The sequence below is a fragment of the Accipiter gentilis genome, chromosome 9 (assembly GCF_929443795.1).
Source record: "Accipiter gentilis chromosome 9, bAccGen1.1, whole genome shotgun sequence".
NCBI lineage: Eukaryota > Metazoa > Chordata > Aves > Accipitriformes > Accipitridae > Astur > Astur gentilis.
Window position 1 is genome coordinate 5,267,329 of NC_064888.1, and position 20,544 is coordinate 5,287,872.

The 20,544-nt window shown below is 39.8% G+C and overlaps 2 protein-coding genes across 2 annotated transcripts; one reads left to right on the forward strand and one right to left on the reverse strand.

Annotated features, from left to right (window-relative positions):
• Nucleotides 1-4: 4 nt before the first annotated feature.
• On the forward strand, nucleotides 5-16,705 carry FAM149B1 (family with sequence similarity 149 member B1). Its single transcript, XM_049811099.1, has 15 exons — nucleotides 5-101; nucleotides 1,124-1,216; nucleotides 1,799-1,931; nucleotides 2,929-3,071; nucleotides 3,711-3,830; nucleotides 4,430-4,600; nucleotides 6,303-6,490; nucleotides 6,754-6,884; nucleotides 7,431-7,484; nucleotides 7,947-8,059; nucleotides 8,692-8,898; nucleotides 10,724-10,850; nucleotides 11,167-11,292; nucleotides 12,288-12,369; nucleotides 14,188-16,705. The coding sequence occupies exons 1-15, from the start codon at nucleotides 52-54 to the stop codon at nucleotides 14,259-14,261; spliced, it is 1,812 nt and encodes a 603-aa protein (XP_049667056.1). The 5' UTR covers nucleotides 5-51; the 3' UTR covers nucleotides 14,262-16,705.
• Nucleotides 16,706-16,807: 102 nt separating this feature from the next.
• Nucleotides 16,808-20,144, reverse strand: DNAJC9 (DnaJ heat shock protein family (Hsp40) member C9). Its single transcript, XM_049811101.1, has 5 exons — nucleotides 19,942-20,144; nucleotides 19,681-19,821; nucleotides 19,218-19,472; nucleotides 18,299-18,382; nucleotides 16,808-17,520 (listed from the first exon to the last, which is right to left on the reverse strand). The coding sequence occupies exons 1-5, from the start codon at nucleotides 20,119-20,121 to the stop codon at nucleotides 17,401-17,403; spliced, it is 780 nt and encodes a 259-aa protein (XP_049667058.1). The 5' UTR covers nucleotides 20,122-20,144; the 3' UTR covers nucleotides 16,808-17,400.
• Between the last annotated feature and the right edge of the window lie 400 nt (nucleotides 20,145-20,544).

The following is a 20,544-nucleotide window of genomic DNA, read 5'->3' on the forward strand; positions in this document are numbered from 1 at the left end:
CGTCATGGCGGCGGCGGGCCGGCGGCGGGCGGCGGTGCGGCGGAGCTGAGGATGATCTCGCGATACGCGCGGAAACCGGTGCCTGCCGGCGCTCTGGAGACGTGAGTCCCGTCCCCCCACCCCGCTCCCCGGCCCCGCTGTCCCGCTCCCCGCCGGCCCGTCCAGGGCCCCGCTTCCCGCGCTCGGGCCTGCCCGCCCTCCCGCGCTCCCCCTCAGCCCGAAAACCGGGCCCCGTAGCCTGGACAAAAGGGGCCGAGCCGCCGCCATGGAGGTGGACCCCGCGTGTATCCCGGGCGAGGGGGCCGCAGCCGCAGGCTGGCGGTAACGCCGGGCCGGGTTTCGTTAACGCGGAGCTGTAGGACCCGGTGCCTCAGCGCGGGGCGGCGGCCTGCCTAAGGGCAGCCACGGCCACGCGTTTACACCGACCCCGGCCAGCGAGCGAACGCGTCGCTCGAAAAAATACAGGTGTGACAGAACGTCCTTAAATCCCTCTTCTTGTCTGATTTTCCTTTTTTTTTTTTTTTTTTTTTTCTGTTTGACCCAAGAGGTAACTGGTGCCGAGGCGCCTTTTTTTTTTTTTTTTTTTTTTTTTTTTTGGGCGGGGGGCGAGAGGTTTAAACAAATACACGTAGGTTTTGGTAGTTAGCTGCTTTTTGTTCCTGCACCGATCGCTCACTTGCTCACTCTCCAACTACCGCGACTTTTCTTGTCCCTCTTTCCTTGACATTTTGACAAAACAAGAAACAGAGAATGCTGTTTCTCCTAACTTGCCTGTGCATAGTTTGGTGGCTACTCTTGTTCTGTTTGATTGTAAGTCTCCCACAGGGGTGACGACATCGTATTGTATTGTAGATCAATTCGCAACAACATTTTACTTTTAAAGGAAGACACTGATTTCTAAGCAAAGACCTTTAAGTCCATGCTTAGCCAAGAGTTAGCTATGATACCTTGATTCTAAAGCTTTGGTAACAGGAATTAGCCTTCTAATAATAATAAGTGAGCTCTGGTGTGCAAATTAGCGCATTCCTTGAAAAGCAGGAAAAAAACCCCAACCTGTAAAACTTGGGAGCTCTGTAGATGTTTATTCTTGTAAGTAATGTCAAGTTCCAACTTCTTGTTTTAGACAAGGACTTCCAAAACATGCCTTGCGGCATCATCCACTGCCTGAGGTGTGCCCAGCCACACCTGCGACTGAAAAGGATGGCCAGATCTCAAGGTACTTGTCATCACATAAAATGAATCTTTGTTTGGAGACAATGGCAAATGCAGGCACCTTTGCGTTATCTTTACAGAAGTGATGCAGTTGGTAGGCTTAGGCTTTACCTCAGATCTGTATCAGTGCAGAACATGTCCCTCCTACTCTGGAAATAATAAAAAGTGTGTAGATGTGTTCTGTTCCCAGCTCACAGATAGCCCAGGTCATCTCATTTTAAGGTAGAAACAAGAGGAGAAAAGATAAAAATAATTCCCGAGTGGTGTAGAACCGGGACTAGAAATAGTCTGCAGTTTAACTGAGATAATTTTTAGAAAATCTGCGTTTTGCTTGACCTCTTGACTTCCTTTGTCATTGACATTATTAGGAGTTACGGTTGTTACAATTACTTGTGTACTATGGCTTCTGCTTAAATGCCTCTGAAGTAACTATTTACCCTATGAACACTCTTATCGTAGCTAAGACCTCTTCTGATAGATGTATGCTTTTCTGTACAGAAAGAAAAGTTTACTTACCCACTTTATTTGTCATTGTGTATTGTTGGGGTTTTTTGCTTCCTTTTTTTCCTCAACATGTGCACTTCAGGGAGTCTGAAATCTGGAAGGAATCAGATCACCCTTCTGTTACTCCAGCTGATCATGGGAATTCATGGTCTGCTAGTCAGAGTTATGCCAACACCTCCACTGAAGACAGCTCAGTCCTCTCTTGGGGCTATGATGTGAGTAGCATGTAATCATCCAAACTAAATGTAGCACAATGAGTAGAAGGACATTTGAAATACCATTGCAAATATATTTCAGGATAAAAATAAGGATTGGATCTGTCAATAAATCATAACAGTAGTTACAAACAGAACATCTTTTTTACCTCTTTGCCATCTTTCTCTCAGATCAAAACATATTAGGCTCATATTATTCAATTAATGTTCTGCATCCCCATCTAAAACTTTGGAAATCCAAATCATTTAATGCCTAAGAGTGTCTATACAACATAATAAATGCTGTTATTGTGGAATCCCAAACATGAGCGGATGACTTTCAGACACTTGGTGTGAGCTTATCTAACTTCTGCATACTTACATGTTTCTCAAAATATGGTAAGCCCCTAAACCATTATTTTCATTTAGAAATACTTGTTTTATTCTCCATCTACCAAAACAAAGCGTGCTGTTGCTTTCTCTGAGGCAAGATGGAACTGTTTAAATTTACATTACCCAAGAACCGACCCCATTTTCTAGCTGCACGAGAACATGTAACAAAGGTCCTGAACATCCTTCGCTTACACAGTGTTTCACACCGGTCTGCATTGCTTTTTGTTTTGCTGTTGTCTGTGGACGTTGCAGGCAACAAATTTTCCATTTCATTAAAATGTCACTGAATTTTATCCCTCCTGTTCTGACTTCTTTGATGTAAATTACTGTGTCTTTAACTTAATATAATAATACAGATATTTCAAAATGTTTTTAACAGTTTTTCTGTTGTGTCAATGTAAGCTTTTTACATAGCTACCATCAGTCTTAACAGCAATCTGTGTCATCTCTGGGGGGAAGTTATTTAAAGTTAACGTCTTTCTGTGCAAAAGAAATAGAACTGTTTAAATCAGTCCCCGCTAAGCTTTAAACAAATAGTTGTCTTTTTCAATTATAAAAGAATTCAATTAAAAAAACTCTCCGAATGCTATTCACTAGGTATTTATTGGATAACTTTCCTTTCTAGGAATTTGATAAAGCTGCCACACAACAAGTTCAGCATATGTTCAGACAAATTGATGAGCTTCTCTATGAGCAGAAAGAAAATGTGCATGTTGAGGGACTGCGGGAAGAATGCCACCAGTGGACATCCAACTTTCTTCATCTCAGGTATTTTATTAATCATCTAATGCTAGTACCATCACAGAGTTATAAAAAGGTAGGGATGGAAACAGTTGCTTTTAAAACAATGATAGTAGCAGGGTGGTTTTATGCAGTTATATAGTAGACAGAGATAAAAAGATTGCTCTGGTGGCCTGCCTGCCATTGTCATTAATAAACATTTTGCCATCTCACATTTGGTTCTTTGCCAGAGGATTATTGCTATTTGCAATTGACTTGGCCTTAACATATCAAAATTCTCTTAGAAAAGATGTATGGTGTAGCTAAAAGCCATGTGCTTAAAATAATTTAAAAATCCTCCTACCCTAGTGGAGCAGTCCTTATGGCCATCTGTAAACTTAAATTTTAAATCTTCATTATGTGTACTTGAACAGTTTTGTCCATATTCAAAAGTCTTACAGTTAGCAGAGCATAAAAAAAACCAGCAAAATTTTCCTAATGTATTTACCTGACTCAAAGCAATCTGTACTGGGGAAAACTCCTGCAAGCACGTTTAACTATCACCAAGAAAACTGCAGAGCTTCCTTACAGAATTTATAGGATTTGCTGCTGTGTGTTCTTATACACTTCAATAATCTTACTTTCAACATTTTCTGATTTATTTATCCTTTGCTTTTGCCATGGCAGGGTTGTGGGGAAGCAGATAGTGATCCCCACAGATGAAGGGTATGGATGGTATTCAAGCTCACCTTCTGGCAGTTTAGGTTCCTCAGATGCAAGTTCATCACAAGAAAAAGATTCTAATGAGTAAGTACTAGTGGTTAACCCAGACCATACCAAGGTGGGAAGGTAATTTTGTTCTCAGTGGACTGCAGCAATAGGCTTCTTAAAATGTGAAGCCTAACTCCTGTTAGGCTGAGTTTTGAACACAGCATGCTTTTTTTCCCCCCCCCTTTTTTTAACTAGTAGTAGCACATTCAGAATAGCAAGACTACATAGCTGTGCTTATTGCTAACTACAGTAAACTAGTCAGTAAACAGAAATACCTTTGCTGCTGCTGACTTCTTAAGAATATGTATGTATTGCAGCTGGGCTTATTGTTAATAATTATTAAATTTGTGTAGAACTTAATACAAAGCATTACATTAGTACTACTTTTATCATTTAATGTTTTAGAATGTTTTTTTAATTAGCTTTGATTTTTTTTTTTCTGAAGTTTCAAGTTCCTTAGCAAGAATTAAAAATATCCAAATTAAAAGAGTTTTTACTGTAACACGTAATTTGTTGGCCTCCCTGCTGCTTGGCCTTAACTATCATGTTGTCTCTCAGTTCACCAAATACTGCTATTTGAAGTGGAATAACAACTTATTTTCATTTCTGCTTTCTGAAAACTGTCACCTGTTCAGATTTAGTGTTTTTGGCAAGAAGGTACCTCTTGCTGTTACTCCCGTTCACAAAAAGGCTGACAGTTCCAAGTCTCCGACCTTGTGTTCTCCAGAGAGTGAAGAAGGTGAAGATGGAGTAATTGTCTCTGAAGGCGTAATGGAGGAATATTTAGCATTTGACCGCAGAGATGTGTAGGTATTGAATATTAAGATAGCAACTAGTAACTGTATCCTGGAATTCCTGCTGTTGACGTATATATATATATATTTGGTTTTGATAAAGTATTTGATTTTTTTTATATATATATATATTTCCTCTAGAGAACTTTCAAAGGCCTGAGGTTGCTAGGGCACTGCAAATTCTACCGATCCATTTCCTAGAACAATTTATTTTGCTAAATTATTTTTCTCAAATTTCTGTAATTTTTCATACTAGCCATTTTTGTGCCTGGTTTAAATAGTTCATTCCGTCATAACTAAGAGCCTGCTGTGTATTGGCATTTAATAAAACTTGTTTAAATGCCATTTATTTTTTATATTAAGTCAAATTCATTGTTGTTTGTAATGCACCAGCAGTGTGCTGCTTTCATTTTGTACTAGCATTTTGGATGGAATTGTACCTTTCCAGATTTTCAATGGTAATTTAATAATTAAAGTGGATTTGATGCTTGGCAAGAAATAATTACCGCTATTTTTATCTTAAGAAGAAAGGATTAAGGGTGGCCTGAAGAGGATCCTTTTTGCCCCTTTACTTTAATTCAACCCAACAGTATGAACATATGGCCTGGGTAAGGACTCTGGATGGTGCTATCAGTTGCTAAGTACTCAACTGGTTTTAATAAATAAAGCCACTTAGCTGCATGGACCATGAGATTCAAATTGATAGGTGGCTTGCTTTGACCAGGCCAGAGAGACATTGCTGCAGCAAACAATATTGCTGTCTCTGTAAAATAATGGTAGAAGTATTATAGCTTTTTCTAGTGGTATCTCCTTTTTTCCAAGGTTTGTAGCTTTTTGATGTTAAGTACTAATTCAGGGAGCAGATATGAAAGCCATAATAAATGTTCTTGTGTCAGTGTTATTTTGCCCCTTCTGTAATGTTTCTTTTGGCAGATGAACATAAACTTTTTTCAGCAGTTGTCTTCCAGGTTTCACACTTCAGAATACCTCTTGCATTGTGGAAGAGTCTGCAGCAAAGGCCACTTGCTGCTGTGAATTACAGTTTTTCTCCCCTTTCACTGAGTACATCTAAGTGTCTAAAACTGAATTAAGCCTGTGCCCTGAACACCTCCTGGCTGTTAGAGCAGCAGGCTGAGAGTGGCATTAAACAGTCATGAGTAGTAACATTCCTCTCTCTTCTCTTCAGAATTTTGCAGTGACATTAGATATGGAGTCTAACAATGTGATGAACAAATATCACTGTAACTATTAATATTTATTTTTAAATGGAACTTTGATCTCCTTGGTAAATTACTTGTTATTCATGAAGTATCATTTATAGTCATTCTGTACAGGGAAACCAAGGTGTACAGTAATAACGTGATTGTCTCAGTCATTTCGCATTTAGGTCAGTGGTAGATAATGGAAGAAATAAAAGTTCCAAGTGCCCAATGTACAGAAGCTTGCTTCTTTCAGTATTAGACTGTTATTTGATATTGGTGTTTATTAAACTATCAGCTCTCAGAAAAAAATTATTGTGTGATAAATACAGAACTTCTCCAGAAGTAATGTCTTCAAGCTGTTCGGTTAGCTGCCTTGACCTATTTCAGTTTAAGAGAAAATAGAACAGAAATGCAGCCTTAGCTGATGTTTTAATCCTATTAAATAAAGGCAACAAAATATAGTAGACAAAGAAAATGTGTTTGTGGTACAAGTAATGCTTACATTTTTACAGCGAGGAGGAGCTGCATGAGAGGAAAATGGGACTGTCCTCTGGTAGACGGAAATTGGGGTTTCCTCCTATTTCTCCATCTTCCTGCATGAAGGATTCTGTGCTGACATTTGTGTTTGATGACGTGTGGAATGAAGTTCTAGGCTGCATGGAAGAATTAATCCGCAGACACTGGGAAGGGTCAGCCTCTGGTAAGGATCACAGTTAAACTGCAGATTCAAAAGGGGATTTCGGTTAATTTTGCAAGGATGCAACGAGAGAGCGATGTATTTGGGAATAATCTCTTTGGGGTGGGGGAAGGTTATTTTGTTAAGTGTGAGACATGCCTTCAAAAAACTTAGTAGAGCTTAGCATCTAACAGGACTCTCTTTAAAAAATTTGGATTAATAGCACTGCCCACAACTAGCAATGCCAACAGTCTGTATTTACAGGAATTCTCTCCTGCTTTGCATAGATGATGAGAAAAATATCATAACAGTAGAAACAATCAGAGCAGATGCTGGAAGCCCTTTGCCGTTTGATCCTCTGCCAGCATTGTTACCTCGTATGCCACAAACTAAAATGTCCTCAGTGACATCAAACCTGGTAAGTATTTTTAGCCAGCCGGTTTGCATAGGGACAAATCAATACAGTGCTACTTAAGCAAACATATCAGTACATCAGGGGCCTGTTTAGATACGTAACTAGTTTGGATTTTGTATGAATGCTGACTGTCCTTTCTAACACTTAAGTTCTGTTATTCCTCAGTTGCAAGTTTTAATTCCTACTTTTCTCTTTAAAATTAGCATTTTATACATGTATTGGACAACCACGTGGTTATTGTTTGTTAATGATTTAGTTCTTTCTACATTTCAATAACGTTTGAACTAAATTGTGAGATCCTATTCTCACTAGCTTACCTATAGTTAACTCATCAGGCAATAGAGGGCAAATCTCAGCGCAGTTGTAAAACAGTTTTCTTTTCTCAGACACTGAAGTTGACTGTGTAATCTGCTCCTACAGTGGTGAGCACGAAAGCATTATCTGTTTATTCCATTTTAATTCATCTCTTTCCTTCTTATTTATTTTTATTTCTTTCTCCTTTATTTCTACCCCTGCCTCTTCCTTATGTTCCCCTTGCTCTATGTGTAGTGCCCAAAACCCAGATGTGGCCGCAAAAGCAAAAAGAGGAGAAAAACACCTCAAGTATGTATGCTGGAGAGATTAAAACTCTGGTATTTTCTATTTGCTGTCATTACGGTGGGTGGAATTCAATGTTTTTCCAGATCAGTCTGTATTCCAGGAAAGGAGTTTGCAGTTCTGTTCTTGACATAAAATGTCAACATACACTGAAGATCAGTTTTGTAAAGCTTCTGATTATAGCCATTGTTGGAAGATCCTATGATGCAAATGAGAAGCTCAGTTGGAAAATACCAAGTATGACATAGCATGGTAGGAAACATTTTCTAGGCACTAGCATTTACAAGAAAAATGGAATACTAAGATGCCTATCTTAGATGGAGAAATAATATAACCGAGTATGCACCTGGATGTCATAGAAGAAATTAATTTGTTTCCTCCAAAATTACTTACAAGATCAAAATGTGTAAATATGTGTACACATCATTACCAAACAGTAATTTACTTATTTATTTTTTAAACTTTCAGGTAAATCTCTCTCAAGGGTCAAGTACTGGCTCTCAACGTAATCTAAATAGCTTGATGGTGATACATGGGATCCAGTTACAGCAAAGGAATTTGCCTGTAACAGAGAAAATACTGTAAGAACTATGGCTTGTCAGTTGTAAAGTAGAGCACTCTGAGAGGGATCCAACCCAAAATAGTGCGAGATAATTTTCTACACTGGACAAAGCAATTCTCAATTATTTTACTGCTTGTTTATTTGTTTGTACTGTATGAAACAGTATACTGCTATTACAGGTTTTCTGTTTGATTGGTGCTGGCTTACCACTTAGTGAGTGGCTGTGGCATTCTGTTGGCACTGACATTCTGAAAAAAGATGAAGCTCAGAATGGGATAGAGAAACTGATTTGCTCAGTTCCTAGAAGAGGACTTGTGTTAGATCTAGGCTATGGGTGTGAAAACTGTTGGTTACAGTATGGGTTTTTTTAATCCATTCTATGATTAATTTTTACTTTTATACTGGAATCTTCAATCAGAAAGTTCATAGTTCAATTAAAAAAAGCGCCTTCTTTTTTCTTTTCCATCCCCTATTCTTTTCTAATTTTGCTGTAAATTACTTTATATAGTTATGTAAAAAAATGAAAACACATTATCCCTATCTATACATAATATTATTCATGTCAGATGTAGATAGATGAGTACTGTGGTAACAGGATAGTTATCTGCCATGTTGACCATATCTCTTTTGGTTTTGTAATTCTTTTGTTAGGGATGTGGATGACAAACGGCCAGGCTCCAGTTCCATCCTCTCTAACAGAGTTTGGCCAAATCGTCCTCTAGAGCTCAGCACATCATCCCTATCGCATTCCACAAGAAGGCGAAACCCACCACCACGTACCCTGCATCCCATCAACACAAGCCACTCTCGTACTGGGACCCCAGGGTCTGTGGACGATGTCTTCAGGGGAACTCGACTGTATGTTTCAAAACCAGTTTCTCCCTACAAGTTACCATATTTAGAGAACCCAGCTTATACAAAAAGCATTCAGTTGAACAGAAAGAACATGAATTATTGAAGAAATTATCTGCCCATTAAAGCACAATCTCACCTGAGAAAGCAGAGTTGCTAAAGTTGATGTTTGCTATGCTACGAAGTGCGATTCAATGAATCACTTGCATATTTAGGTACTTTTGCACACAAACTATAGACTTCACTCTGTCCAGCAAATACAACCATCTCTTTCTTGACATCAGCTTTCTTTTCCTGTAGCCTATTTCCAAGATTAACTTAAAAGTCTACAGTTTTTGGAGGTCAAACTGCCTGTTGCTATCCTAGCCCACACTGGGGTATAAAGAATGTGCTCCTTTTACATAGATTATGACTGACCAAAGGACTCTTAATGAACTCAGTGAATGCAGAATCACATCTAGAATATCTTAATTTGTTTGGCATAATGATCTGACTGAATGTAGTCACTTACAGGGACCACAGGGTATTAGGAAACAATGCAGGGTTTAATATACTTGTATATTCCATATATTGTAAATTGGCATGGTTTCCTTTTAGTTTTGCAGTTTAACTATAAACTCTAGCCTGTTCGTTTTCTGTCATGTACTAGTTAGAGACTTGTTCCTTGTCCCTTCACAACTGATGTTTCTACTTCCAGTATTTTATGCTTCTGATCCCTTTCTTCAGGCTTTGATCAATTTTACAATTGTTAACATCTCCCCTTTATTACCATTTATGTTTAAATGTACATTGAGAGCACTAGGAAAGTCTTTTTTAAAATGCTGATTATAGTTCGAAGCTTTTCTAAAGTATTCTTACAGAACATCCTTCCTTCAATCAATTCCAGGACATGTATAGAGCTAAGGCCTCTTGCTCATTTTTAGTACTTTTCAAACATATAGTAATATACAGACACCTTTCATGTGAAAAGGCTCTACCTAGAAAGTAGAATACTTTTCCTTTTACATTCCTCCTGTGACTAATGCTTAATTTTGTATTTTGTGCAATTAGATTGGTTTAGTTCCTTTTAAAAGGCTTCTAAAAGCACCTTGCACCTGTTCCTTCAAATACTCAAACAAAATACGGAGAAAGTAGAAGCCTTGTTTTACCTCCAAGATGTTTTATTTGACAATTGTAGTATGTAAAAGAGCTACACTATGCATTTGCGTTATGTAGCTTTTTTAGTTGCTCTGCTTAAAATATGGCCTACTGCTGTTTTCTAGGCTTGCTGTTTATGTTCAACTGCTAGGCTGAAGTTAGCAGTAAGCAGTACTTCATCCTAAAGGTTATGAACAAAGAACAGAAAATAATGCTATGTCTGGGAACAGGCAGACAAGATTCTACCATTGTATGGTAACTGTCCATAAACACGCTTTTATATAAACGCACCTTTATTCTGCAGTACCAGCTGCACAGCATACTTCTTCAAAATGCACCAAGTGAGGTGCTTTTCAATCACAACTAGTTTTTACATACACCCATTACCGGGATTTCTGCCGGGGTACTCATTCTCAGACTTGCTTTGCCTATATACTTAATATTAAGCGCTCTGAAAACTAGAAGTTCTTGTTAATAGATGAAAAAGATTTCCACCAAACTTCACCTGCTGCAGAACTCCTTTTAAATCATATCTCTAATCGCCTTAACACCACCATCTTGTAGCAAAATTCTGCAACTATTGCTCTTAGTTTTAACATTGTTTGTCTACATAATGCCAAACTGACAACTTTGTATGTTTATACAATGTCAAACATATAAACTTTGTTATTTCTGTTCTTTTGGTGCATTTCAGTCTGACTGCACATGAGCAGCTGACCTCGCCCTCCCCACTGCCACTAAGCAGAAATAATCTCCTACCACCTATTACTACCACCAACACGGCAGAGCACACAAGCACTGCAGGATCCCAAAGGCAAACGGTAATAGGCACAATTTTAATATTGGATAGCCTAAAATTTTAATCACTGCTGATCAAGTTACCTAACCTGAGAGTTCCAATTTGTTTATTTTGTAAGTGGCAGCAACTGAAATAGATGCACAAAAAATGCCATATCAGCTTTGACTAACAGCATCCCCCATAGTTGAATACTTTAATTCCAATTAATGCCAGAATTTTCTTCCTCCCCATAACTAGGTGTAGAATGATTGACTTGGAAAATTAGCTTTAATTCCTAGGCTAATTATTTTAAATTTACTGCTGCAATAAGTAGTCATAACTGTTATTCTTCAATGCAGAAGTCTCGAGGGAATTCAAGTCGAGCTCACAGTGTAACAACACATGAAGATACCCACCAGCAGCTACAGGAGCGGCTTTTCTTACCTGATCATTTCTCCAGGCCTAACACAATGAACACACTCTTGGTAAAGCATAGCAAATTATACCGAATCATCCTTAGTTACTCAATAGTGTGCTTTGACAATTAACATAAGTAAACATTACTCTAGAACTAGATGTCATAGGTAGGTGATTGGTGCCAGGGGGGGTTCATCAAGTTTGCCATTTGATTAAATACCCACAGGTTAGCAGAAACATCATTGCTTGGCACTTCTGAAACAAACAGGGCAAGTCAGTTGTTCACAGATAGCGATCTTGCTGTACTCCCCACAGCCTCCCTATAAGCAGCTGGTAGTACTACACTTTTCTTGGAAGACTCCAAGTTTGAGATGCTTGGGGAAAAGCTAAGTGTTACTCTAGGTATAACATTTGAACTATCATCTCCGCTGCTAATCTAGCATCTTCTGTGAAGGCTTAAGAACTGTGGGGTAGGAGAGGATGCTTTAAAGTTTTGTATAGACATTAAGAAGTCATTTCTGCAGCTGTATTCAGAAACACAAAGGCAGGATAGTCTTCATTGCTTTCTTGCACAAGTTTGCTGTATTATTAATGTCCAGTCTGTTTCAGTATCAAATACTCTTGGTTTAATTTATTGAAACATGAAACCAATATCTTGTCCTATCAAGCAAGTATTTTTAGCTAAGCTTTAAATGCTGTAATTTCAACAATTGCTTTTAAATAGCTGCTTGTTTGGTTTCTGTATATAATTTCAACATCCTTGACTTTGCAGTTACAAGTGTACAAACTTTGCAAAATCTGTTTTGAAACAGAACAATTTCCAGAAGTGGTGAGAATGATCACTGGGCCAGGTGAAGGCACTCTAAGTAAGAGTGCCACAGAAGTATATTTTCTACTCCTAAAGTTGATTTAACCCTCCTTAAACTCATAAAAGCTCTAGTTAGACCATTACAACATATTACAAATTAGGTAATACCTGCCTCAGTAGTTTATAACTGTATTATAATCTTGATGTTTAAAATTCTTTTCATGCAAAGATAAATAACTTGAACTGTCTTTTCAGCCAGATCCACAGCACCACCGTTCGTGCACTGTTATTGATTATACTAATCAATCTTGGACAAGCAGAGGATCAACAGGTCCAGGTATGCTGATCAGTCATAGAATTTAATAAGATCAAGCAAGAGGTAGGCTTTTGGGACCAGGATGCATTGCCTACGTAGGGTAATTACATTGAGGAGGTTTTTCAAAGTTCTATTTAACATTTTAAAATTTCCGTTATACAAGTTTTATACTTGCATATAGATTATGTTTGGGTGTGGTTTTTTACTACCACTTAGTATTTTAAATCATTTAAGGAAACTTAATGCAATCAGCCACAATGCCCCTCATGTCAAAGTTAAGCACAGGAGTTGCCAATTTAAACAGGAACTAGCAACAACTACTTTCTGTCCAAGGATTTTTCTTCTGCTCAGCTATACGACTGAAAGAAACTGCATTATGTCCAAAAGAAAGTTACTTGCACCGTATCTGGAAGAGATTGTACTAGATCTGCACTAGATATTAGATTTGCAGTAGATCAACTCAAAATATATTTTAAAGCTAGTAACTGTACCAGTACAACTCACATGCATACTCCAAAATCAATATATGCTTGTACTGTTTAATTTGTAACAACTGGATGAACTTTGTAGCGTTACTTAGATGAAATTCATTTTGGGTTATGCTAAAATTACTTACTTTTAATTGATCAAAGTACCAAGGCAGCAGGAAGGCATTTTTATTATGCATGTCACACATACCCTTTCCTCCAGTTTCACTTCTTTCACTGCAAAGTTATCTCCTTAAATTGCTTATGGTTAATACACTTTGAAAATAGGTCACAACCAGGGTTGTGGTTCTTTTTTAATAGTAGGAAGCTACATGACTAAGTTGCACACTTGTGTACACAAGCGTTACAGTAAACCAATTAACCTTACTTGTTTCAACTTTACCTTCAGAGATTTAGGTTTCTCACCTCATGGCACACACAAGGTCTAGTCTAATCAGTTGAGAGGGATCTTGTTCAGAGATTACAGTAGAGCAAAAGTTAACTTTTGTGCCCTAGAACAGCTTTTCTGAATGCCATCTTTATAGCTCTCACCTTAGTTCACCTGGAGCACTCCCTGTTAACTTCATATTGATGCTAAGTATCACCTCCACCTGGAAGGGGTGGCACACAGAGGGGATTGGATGCACTTGCTGAAAACTAGGTCTGTCAAGACAAGTTACACTGGATTCCTTTCATCACAGGGTTTTGGGATTCCTTATGGAGTTGTCACAACTTCCCACATAAAAATATACTAACAAGATAGGACTGAAGCTGCAAAAGTTAATGGAAGATGTAATGGTTAAGGTAGCAAGCACATGGGTGATTATTAGGGGTCAGGAGAGGTCTTTCAGTTTATGTAATAACTGAATGGCCTGCTACCACTAATATAAGTGGTACAAGAGGTAGCTTGAGTTTAACAAAGGCACTAACCTGAAATAACTTGGTTTTAAACAAGAAACAATTGGTTCCTACTGAAAAATAAGTATCTGCTTCTCCTCCCCCCCCCAACCCCCCAAAAAAGCCCCAGTATCTTTAAATGCAGGATGAGTTTTACGACTGCTGTATTAACAAAAAAAAAAAAATTTGAAATCAGCAGAAGAACTTTGTAGACTTCATGTCTACATGTATATTTTGTGAAATATCGAGGAATACAGTAGTTCCCTGCAATGCAGCAATTATGACAGCACAAACTTTGCCCCTTTCAGGAAGGCCAGTCACATGTCTCAAACATGCATACGTTAAACACAGTGCAGTTGATAGCCACATATTAAAATAAAAAGCATTTTAGTTTTAAGCTAAAGGAGATTTATCTGGTACTTAGTTTTAATACCTGCCAGAATTTTTAAAGTTGTACATGATCTCTATTTATTAGGTCTTCAGCTGCATGGTTCTGTGAAACCCCACAGTCGAAGTGGATCAGTCACAAAAAGCAAACAGGGGTTCTGACATGCCATGAAGAAGTATCCGTCCATCTCCAGAGAGTCATGAACCACCTCTCATTCTCAGCAATGTCGACATTGTTTACAGAGAGTTTTCAAACACCCTTCTTTATGAATAGTTATTTTTATAAAGTCTAAGAAGCAGCTGCCAAAGATTAGAAGGGGTATACTTAAACATTCCATTTTCTACTAGTAAAAAAAAGTTATACTCCAGTGGGCAGTAAAGCCTAACACCTAGAAAATCTAGCAAACACTCTCAGTCATTGCTGTTTTCCCATTACTGGCTTATGACTGGTTCATGTTGTTACAGGCAGGTGCTGCAGAACCTGCTGTTTTTTTCATTAGCTCTACAGAAGATTAATCAGGCCTTCCACAGTGGTAGCAATTTAATTTTTTAAAACTTTATTTATAAGTTTAAAGCAATATTATGCTATCAGAAGCAAGCACTGCACATGATACTGCTTCTACAACTCAACTTAGACAAGTTATGAATCCTGTAGTAAATGCAGCAGATATTAACCCGGTTGTGTAAAAATAAGGTAGCAAACCAGATGAACAGAATTGACCACTTAGCAATAGCACACCACTGACTTGTCCTGTATTATATACTTATACCTCTTTGTTGGTGGCTGAAGAAGGTTTAAGAGGCAAGAAGGAGTCTCTTCCTGCAAGTCATTCCAGACAGTACTCAAAGAAAGTACTTTATTTTCCTGGTGAGATATTTTATGGCAATTTCATGGAATAGGTCAGTCTCCCTTTCTAACAATACCTGCAGTTATATAATATTTCTGTACTCCACCATGAAGTTCCACAACCCACAGATGCAATGGAGCTTTTAGTAGATGTGTTCTGCACTGTGTGACAACATACCAGAGGTATTAGCTGTAGTTGTCCTTGTGGCTCCAAATACAGCAAAAACATGAAGTACAAGCTTCTCAGCATAAACTATTAGTTGAAAGTCTTAAGCCCAAACAGAAAGTGCCAGACTGCAAGTAAGTGTAAAGACAAGGTGAGGATAACCACTTACTGTATTTTAACAACGTTAGGACACCGCACAAAACTAGTTGTTCCCTTATAATCCAATTAAAGAGCACTTTTTCCTAAATTTCCTTATTAATGTTTTCCAAATTACAATTCATAATGGAAAAGACTTGTCAGTATTCTTTATGAAGTGGCTCCCCTATTTCCCCACTCTAAGTCATGCAAGCTAGCAAGAGTCCAGTTGATCCAAGCATGCTGTAATCAAAAAGAAGGGAAAAGAAGCCAAAGCAGAATTATGCAAATGTAACTGGGTTAACTTTCCTTTGCATTTCTAGAGGGTGAAAGCAGCTGTTGTCTCAATCTACTTAAGTTTGCATAGAGATAAATTGATGCTAAAGGGAGACCTCTATTCACTAAACCCTTTCAAAAATACAATTTCTCTTAACAGTTAAAGACTACTGGAACACTGTACAGTGTGTCATTTAGTTATGTCAAGCTACCTGGAGATAAGCAACCCGTTTCTATCAGTGCCATTCCGCAGGGACCAAATTAGTTTTCTGTAGCCCTAGTGCATAAGACTCACAAAAATATACAAATAAACTAGAAGAGACTTCTAGAAACAATGTATTATTTTATAGCCTAGAGTAGTCAGTGTGTTAAAAAAGTGAAAGCAGTCTCATGATAAGGTAATTTTTGGTTTCTGTACAAATGGTTGACACCAGAGCCTTCTCCTTGGCTGTTAGATAACTATTTTGTACAGTAAAAGTAATGTTCAGGCCACATGTTATGCAACATAAGGACATTCTGTACTCTCTCAGCATCAGGATAATTTTTGAAAGCAGTCAAGTAAAAGGGAACAGAGTTACCATCTACCTCTAGCTTCCCCCCAGGAAGCTCTATTAAATAGTCAGTTCCTGAATGCTATCACTGAGGCAATGAGGAGGACCTTCAACTTAAAAGTAAGTGTTCACCCTCTGGCTTGTAAGCCTTTGAAAAAATGATCCACAAGATGAAGCCAGGTTCATTCCTTTGAGCTATAGTAAGTTGAAAACTAGTTACCCTTCAAACTCATACCTCTGCCCACTATGTCAAATGGTTTAAAAACAGCTGAAGCAAAAAACTTCAAAGTATTTGCACATCTTACAGAAACAATTTGCTTCTGAAATAACAGAAGTGTTAACAAATACCATGAAGTAGCTAATCACTACCATCCTACAGCAGACTTGACTGTGATGCTATTGAAATAACATGCAGTACATTTCTAAGCTTTGGAACTCCTTGTCATATGACATCACAAACCCTAGAAATACACAGGACCAACTCTGTATGTGGATTTTTAAGTTTATTACTTCACCTCAGTGTGTTAGAGAATTTCTGCATAGTCATATACATGCTGCAGTCTCATATTCTTCCCAAGGCATCTGCCACAGACAATCAAAGACTGAACACTAGGTGACCCTTTCATCTAATGCAGCATCACCAGCACATATGCCACAGTTAACAGTATAGCCATATTTTCAGCTGCTATAGAAGTATGTAGTACTTACTTAACAGTCAGAAGAGTCAACGTGATCAGTTTGTTTTGAACAGCTACTTAGAAAACAGAGAGGACTGGAGAAGCAACATAGCACAGAATTCTGCAAGAACTCTTCATTTATTTTTATAAAACTACTGGAATATCTGAAAAACACCTGTTGGGCTGAAGTGCAAGACCTTCAAAAACAGCAGGTGGGTTACAAAAGAAGTGTGTGAACAGCAAAAAATACAAGGTTTCCAACTCAGAAACCACAGGAATCGGCATTAAAGACTGTCAGAGGCGTAGGATTACATCATTTTACCATCAGCTGTACCATACAAATTAGCTGTTCGGAAGGAAGTTTAATAAACACACCGCCATCCCAAACATCACACTGCTTCCTCACTATAACAAAACTTTTAGTCAAGAATCTGTTTGATCTTAACTGAAGAGCACCCAAAGGATTTTAAACAATAGCACCAGAATGCTTTGTCTTTCTTGTTGATGATGGTTCTGTGTCATGCCTCCCAGTCACAGCAAGTTGATGCACACACACTCCGAAACAGTAGCCCAGAAAAACTCTGAAATTCTCCCAAATCTGCATGTTCCCATACAAAGTGATACCTGATATTTCAGCCTATACAGTTCTTTATTTCTTTCCTTTCTTGGCTGCAGTCTTCCTTCCTCCTTTTTTAGCATTATTCCCATATTTTGCTTCCAGTTGGGCCAAAAAGTCATCCGTTTCCTTTTTTCGATCTTTATTTCTGCTCTGGGAGAGGAAAAAAAACACCAAACCAACAAAAAAACCAACCCAAAACCAAACCCCAAAACTTTTATATTTCTCAACACAGATATTCTATTGCAGTTAGATAGCTACATAAGATCTTGGAATGTATTAAACAGGGAATACAAGCTACAGAAAGTATAGTACTGTTAAGCAAAAGCCTACTTGTATACTCTAGACTCTATACCTAACTTCCTAAAGTATCAAGACAGAGGTAAAGAGGGGCTATAAGAATTCGTGATGTAAGGCTAGGAAAAATAAAACATTTTCTAGTTTAGACCCAAAACTCTATTACAGTTTAAGGAATGATAAAGTATGAACATTCTAGGAAGCCCACTGGATGATAAGAAAGAAGAAACAGAAAACACTCTGAAAACAGAACGTAAACAGTATGTTTTTTCCCTTGATCCCAAAGAAACAAAAGCAAAATAGTAAGACCTATCAAATTCTACATCCTTGTGGAATCCCTCAGAAAGAAAAAATCATTAACACTCCCTGTCTTACTGCCTAAAACAAGAAGTTAAATATTTTGTGTATGCAATAAGGATATTAGAATAACTTTGTGCATTTTTAAGAGGATGCAGGTAATAAAATCCATACCATACACTTACTATTAAAAGTACATAGATAGTTAACATTAAGGTCAGGTTTTAACCTCAGGAACCCAGAAGAGTTGCAAGGATCCAAAACACAAAGATGCTCAGGGACACCAAAAATATAAGCCAGTAACGTAGTTATCTTTAACAGATTAAAAAAGCCTTACTTCAATCAGTGCTTTCAAGTCATCTTCTCCCCTAAGGCCCAGTTCATCTTTAGTCTTTTCTGCCTCTCTAGCTTCTTTTTCTGCCTAAAATAGTAAACCACTTTTTAAAAAAGAAATATTTTGCACATAATTTGACAAAGGCTTCTAGTAGTTACCACTTTTTTTTTTTTTTTTTTTTTTTTTTTTTTTTTTGCATCTGTATACAAACAGCTGCAAGGAAACACAGTTTCCAAGTTTGGCCACAAATGAGGAATCAGTCAAAGAAAGCCCATTCTGGTTCCACAATTTAGTAGAGCAGAACAGTTTTTTTGTTTTTTTTCACAATGCTGAATGTGATGCCTGTCCCCCATCCCTGTTCCCTGCCCCCCCCCCCCCCCCCCCCCGCTTTTTTTGTCTTAGCAGCAGCTATTACATTTTCTTTAACTTAGAGAAAGGTTACTGTGATGTACATATAACATATTCTACAAAGTGTCCAAAAAACCCCAGGGTGGAGAAGTAGTCCATTAGTCCAGAATCTTATTTCACACTTGCCAAAAGGCAAGCATAATATATTTCTGCCACATACACTTCTTAACTCCAGCAACTCATAGCTTTGTAAATAAATGCAGGGACATGGTTAACTGTAATAAGCCACTGTCTATAACAATGATATAAAAGAAAGTAGTACTAGGCAACAGCCTATTACAACTCAAAAGCCTTTCACAACAATTTCGGGGGGGGGGGGGGGGGGGGGGGAAAGGGGGGTGTGTGTGTAGAGAACACAGGTGACCAAATGTGAAAATCAAAGATACTGAGCAAGGTCTGTAACCCAGCAATCCTGTGGCAAACATTTGTCTCAGGAAGAGTTTTGTTTCTTTCTACCAAGGGAGATTAAAAACTTAAATAATGCTTTCCGTGGTCTCTGATTGATAGAACCTACCCGCCTCTTTCTTGCAGTCATTTTCTGCTTAGACTCTTTTACAAAGCTCTTGTAGCGTGGAACTTCTCCAGACTCAATGGCTTTTTCTATGATTTTCCGTATTCTCGGTTCATCTGTATAGTCCGCACACAACACAGACTGCATTATACTGTCCATATCACCCTCAAAATCCATATAGGCTGCTTTGACATCGGCTACCTCTTCTTCTGAACCTTTATAGTTCTTCTCGAAGTCTTCAATATCTTTTACCGTGATCTGAAGCAAACAGGTGACACTTCTCGAGTTACACCATTTATTCACCAGCAAGATTTCAGAGACAGCATAACCCCCTCCCCCTCCAGTGTTGTACACAAAGCTCGTAAGGGACACTCGGCGACAAGCCCGAAGCAGCAGGATTCCCCTTCCCGTTAGGGTTTGCCCCCGCCGAGGTGAGCCCTTTCCCAGACCCCGGCCCGGCTCTCACCTTCTTGAAGAGCAGCCGCCAGTACTCCTGCCAGTCCCACTCATCCCTCAGCGCCTCACCCTCCTCGTCCACCGTGCCCTGCTCATCGTACAGGGCGCGCTGCTCCTCGTCGCTCAGGACGGCGTACGCCTTGCCTAGGATCTGCAGAGACACGGGCACCGGCCGATCGGTCGGTCGGTCGGTCGGTCAGTCAGTCAGGAAGCGAGCGGGCCAGCCGGTCAGTCAGTCAGTCAGAGCCCGCCGCCACCCTCCCGCGCTCACCTGGAACCGCCGCGTCGCCTCCTCCTTGGCAGCAGGCTCAACGCGGTCGGGGTGTACGCGGAGGGAGGCGCGGCGGTAACCGCGGCGGATCTCCTCGGGCGAGGCCTGCCGGCGAACGCCCAGGACGCAGTAGAGGTCGGCGGAGCCGAAGGCGGCCTCGCACTGCTCCAGCAGCCCCATCCCGCCAACGCCGCGACGCCGCCCCGCCCGCCAGCCCGCCGCCTCAAGAGCGCCAACCGCCGCCGCGCCCCGCCCACCTCTCGCGAGAGGTGGGCGGGAAGGCGCCACGCGCATGCGCCGCCGGCCCGCTGAGGCGCCGCCGCCCTCAGCCACCGGCGCTGCGGCGGGGCGCCCCGCCGGAGCGATGTCGGCCCTCTCGGGAGTCGCTGTCGTAACCTGCCCGAAGCGCTCTCCCCGGGAGAAGGGGAGCAGGTGCTTGGGTACAAGGCAGGAGCTGGGGACGGGCCTGGAGCGGGGGCTGTACCCTCTCCCGGGCGCGGCTGGACAGCGGTTGGGGTTCTCGTCACTCCCTCTCAGGGACGGCCTGGGAACCTGCTTGTGAGGGAGCGGCTCCCGCCTGTGGGCCCGGTACGCGTTGTCCTG

Bases quoted from the DNA above. Each gene is read 5' to 3' on its own strand.
- FAM149B1 (XM_049811099.1), top strand. From the start codon at position 52: ATGATCTCGCGATACGCGCGGAAACCGGTGCCTGCCGGCGCTCTGGAG. The intron at 7,485-7,946 runs GTATGTATGCTG...TTAAACTTTCAG, and splicing joins AGAGGAGAAAAACACCTCAA to GTAAATCTCTCTCAAGGGTC. The intron at 11,293-12,287 runs GTAAAGCATAGC...CTGTCTTTTCAG, and splicing joins ACACAATGAACACACTCTTG to CCAGATCCACAGCACCACCG.
- DNAJC9 (XM_049811101.1), bottom strand. From the start codon at position 20,121: ATGGGGCTGCTGGAGCAGTGCGAGGCCGCCTTCGGCTCCGCCGACCTC. The intron at 19,822-19,941 runs GTGAGCGCGGGA...GTGTCTCTGCAG, and splicing joins AGGCGACGCGGCGGTTCCAG to ATCCTAGGCAAGGCGTACGC. The intron at 19,473-19,680 runs GTGAGAGCCGGG...TGTTTGCTTCAG, and splicing joins GGCGGCTGCTCTTCAAGAAG to ATCACGGTAAAAGATATTGA.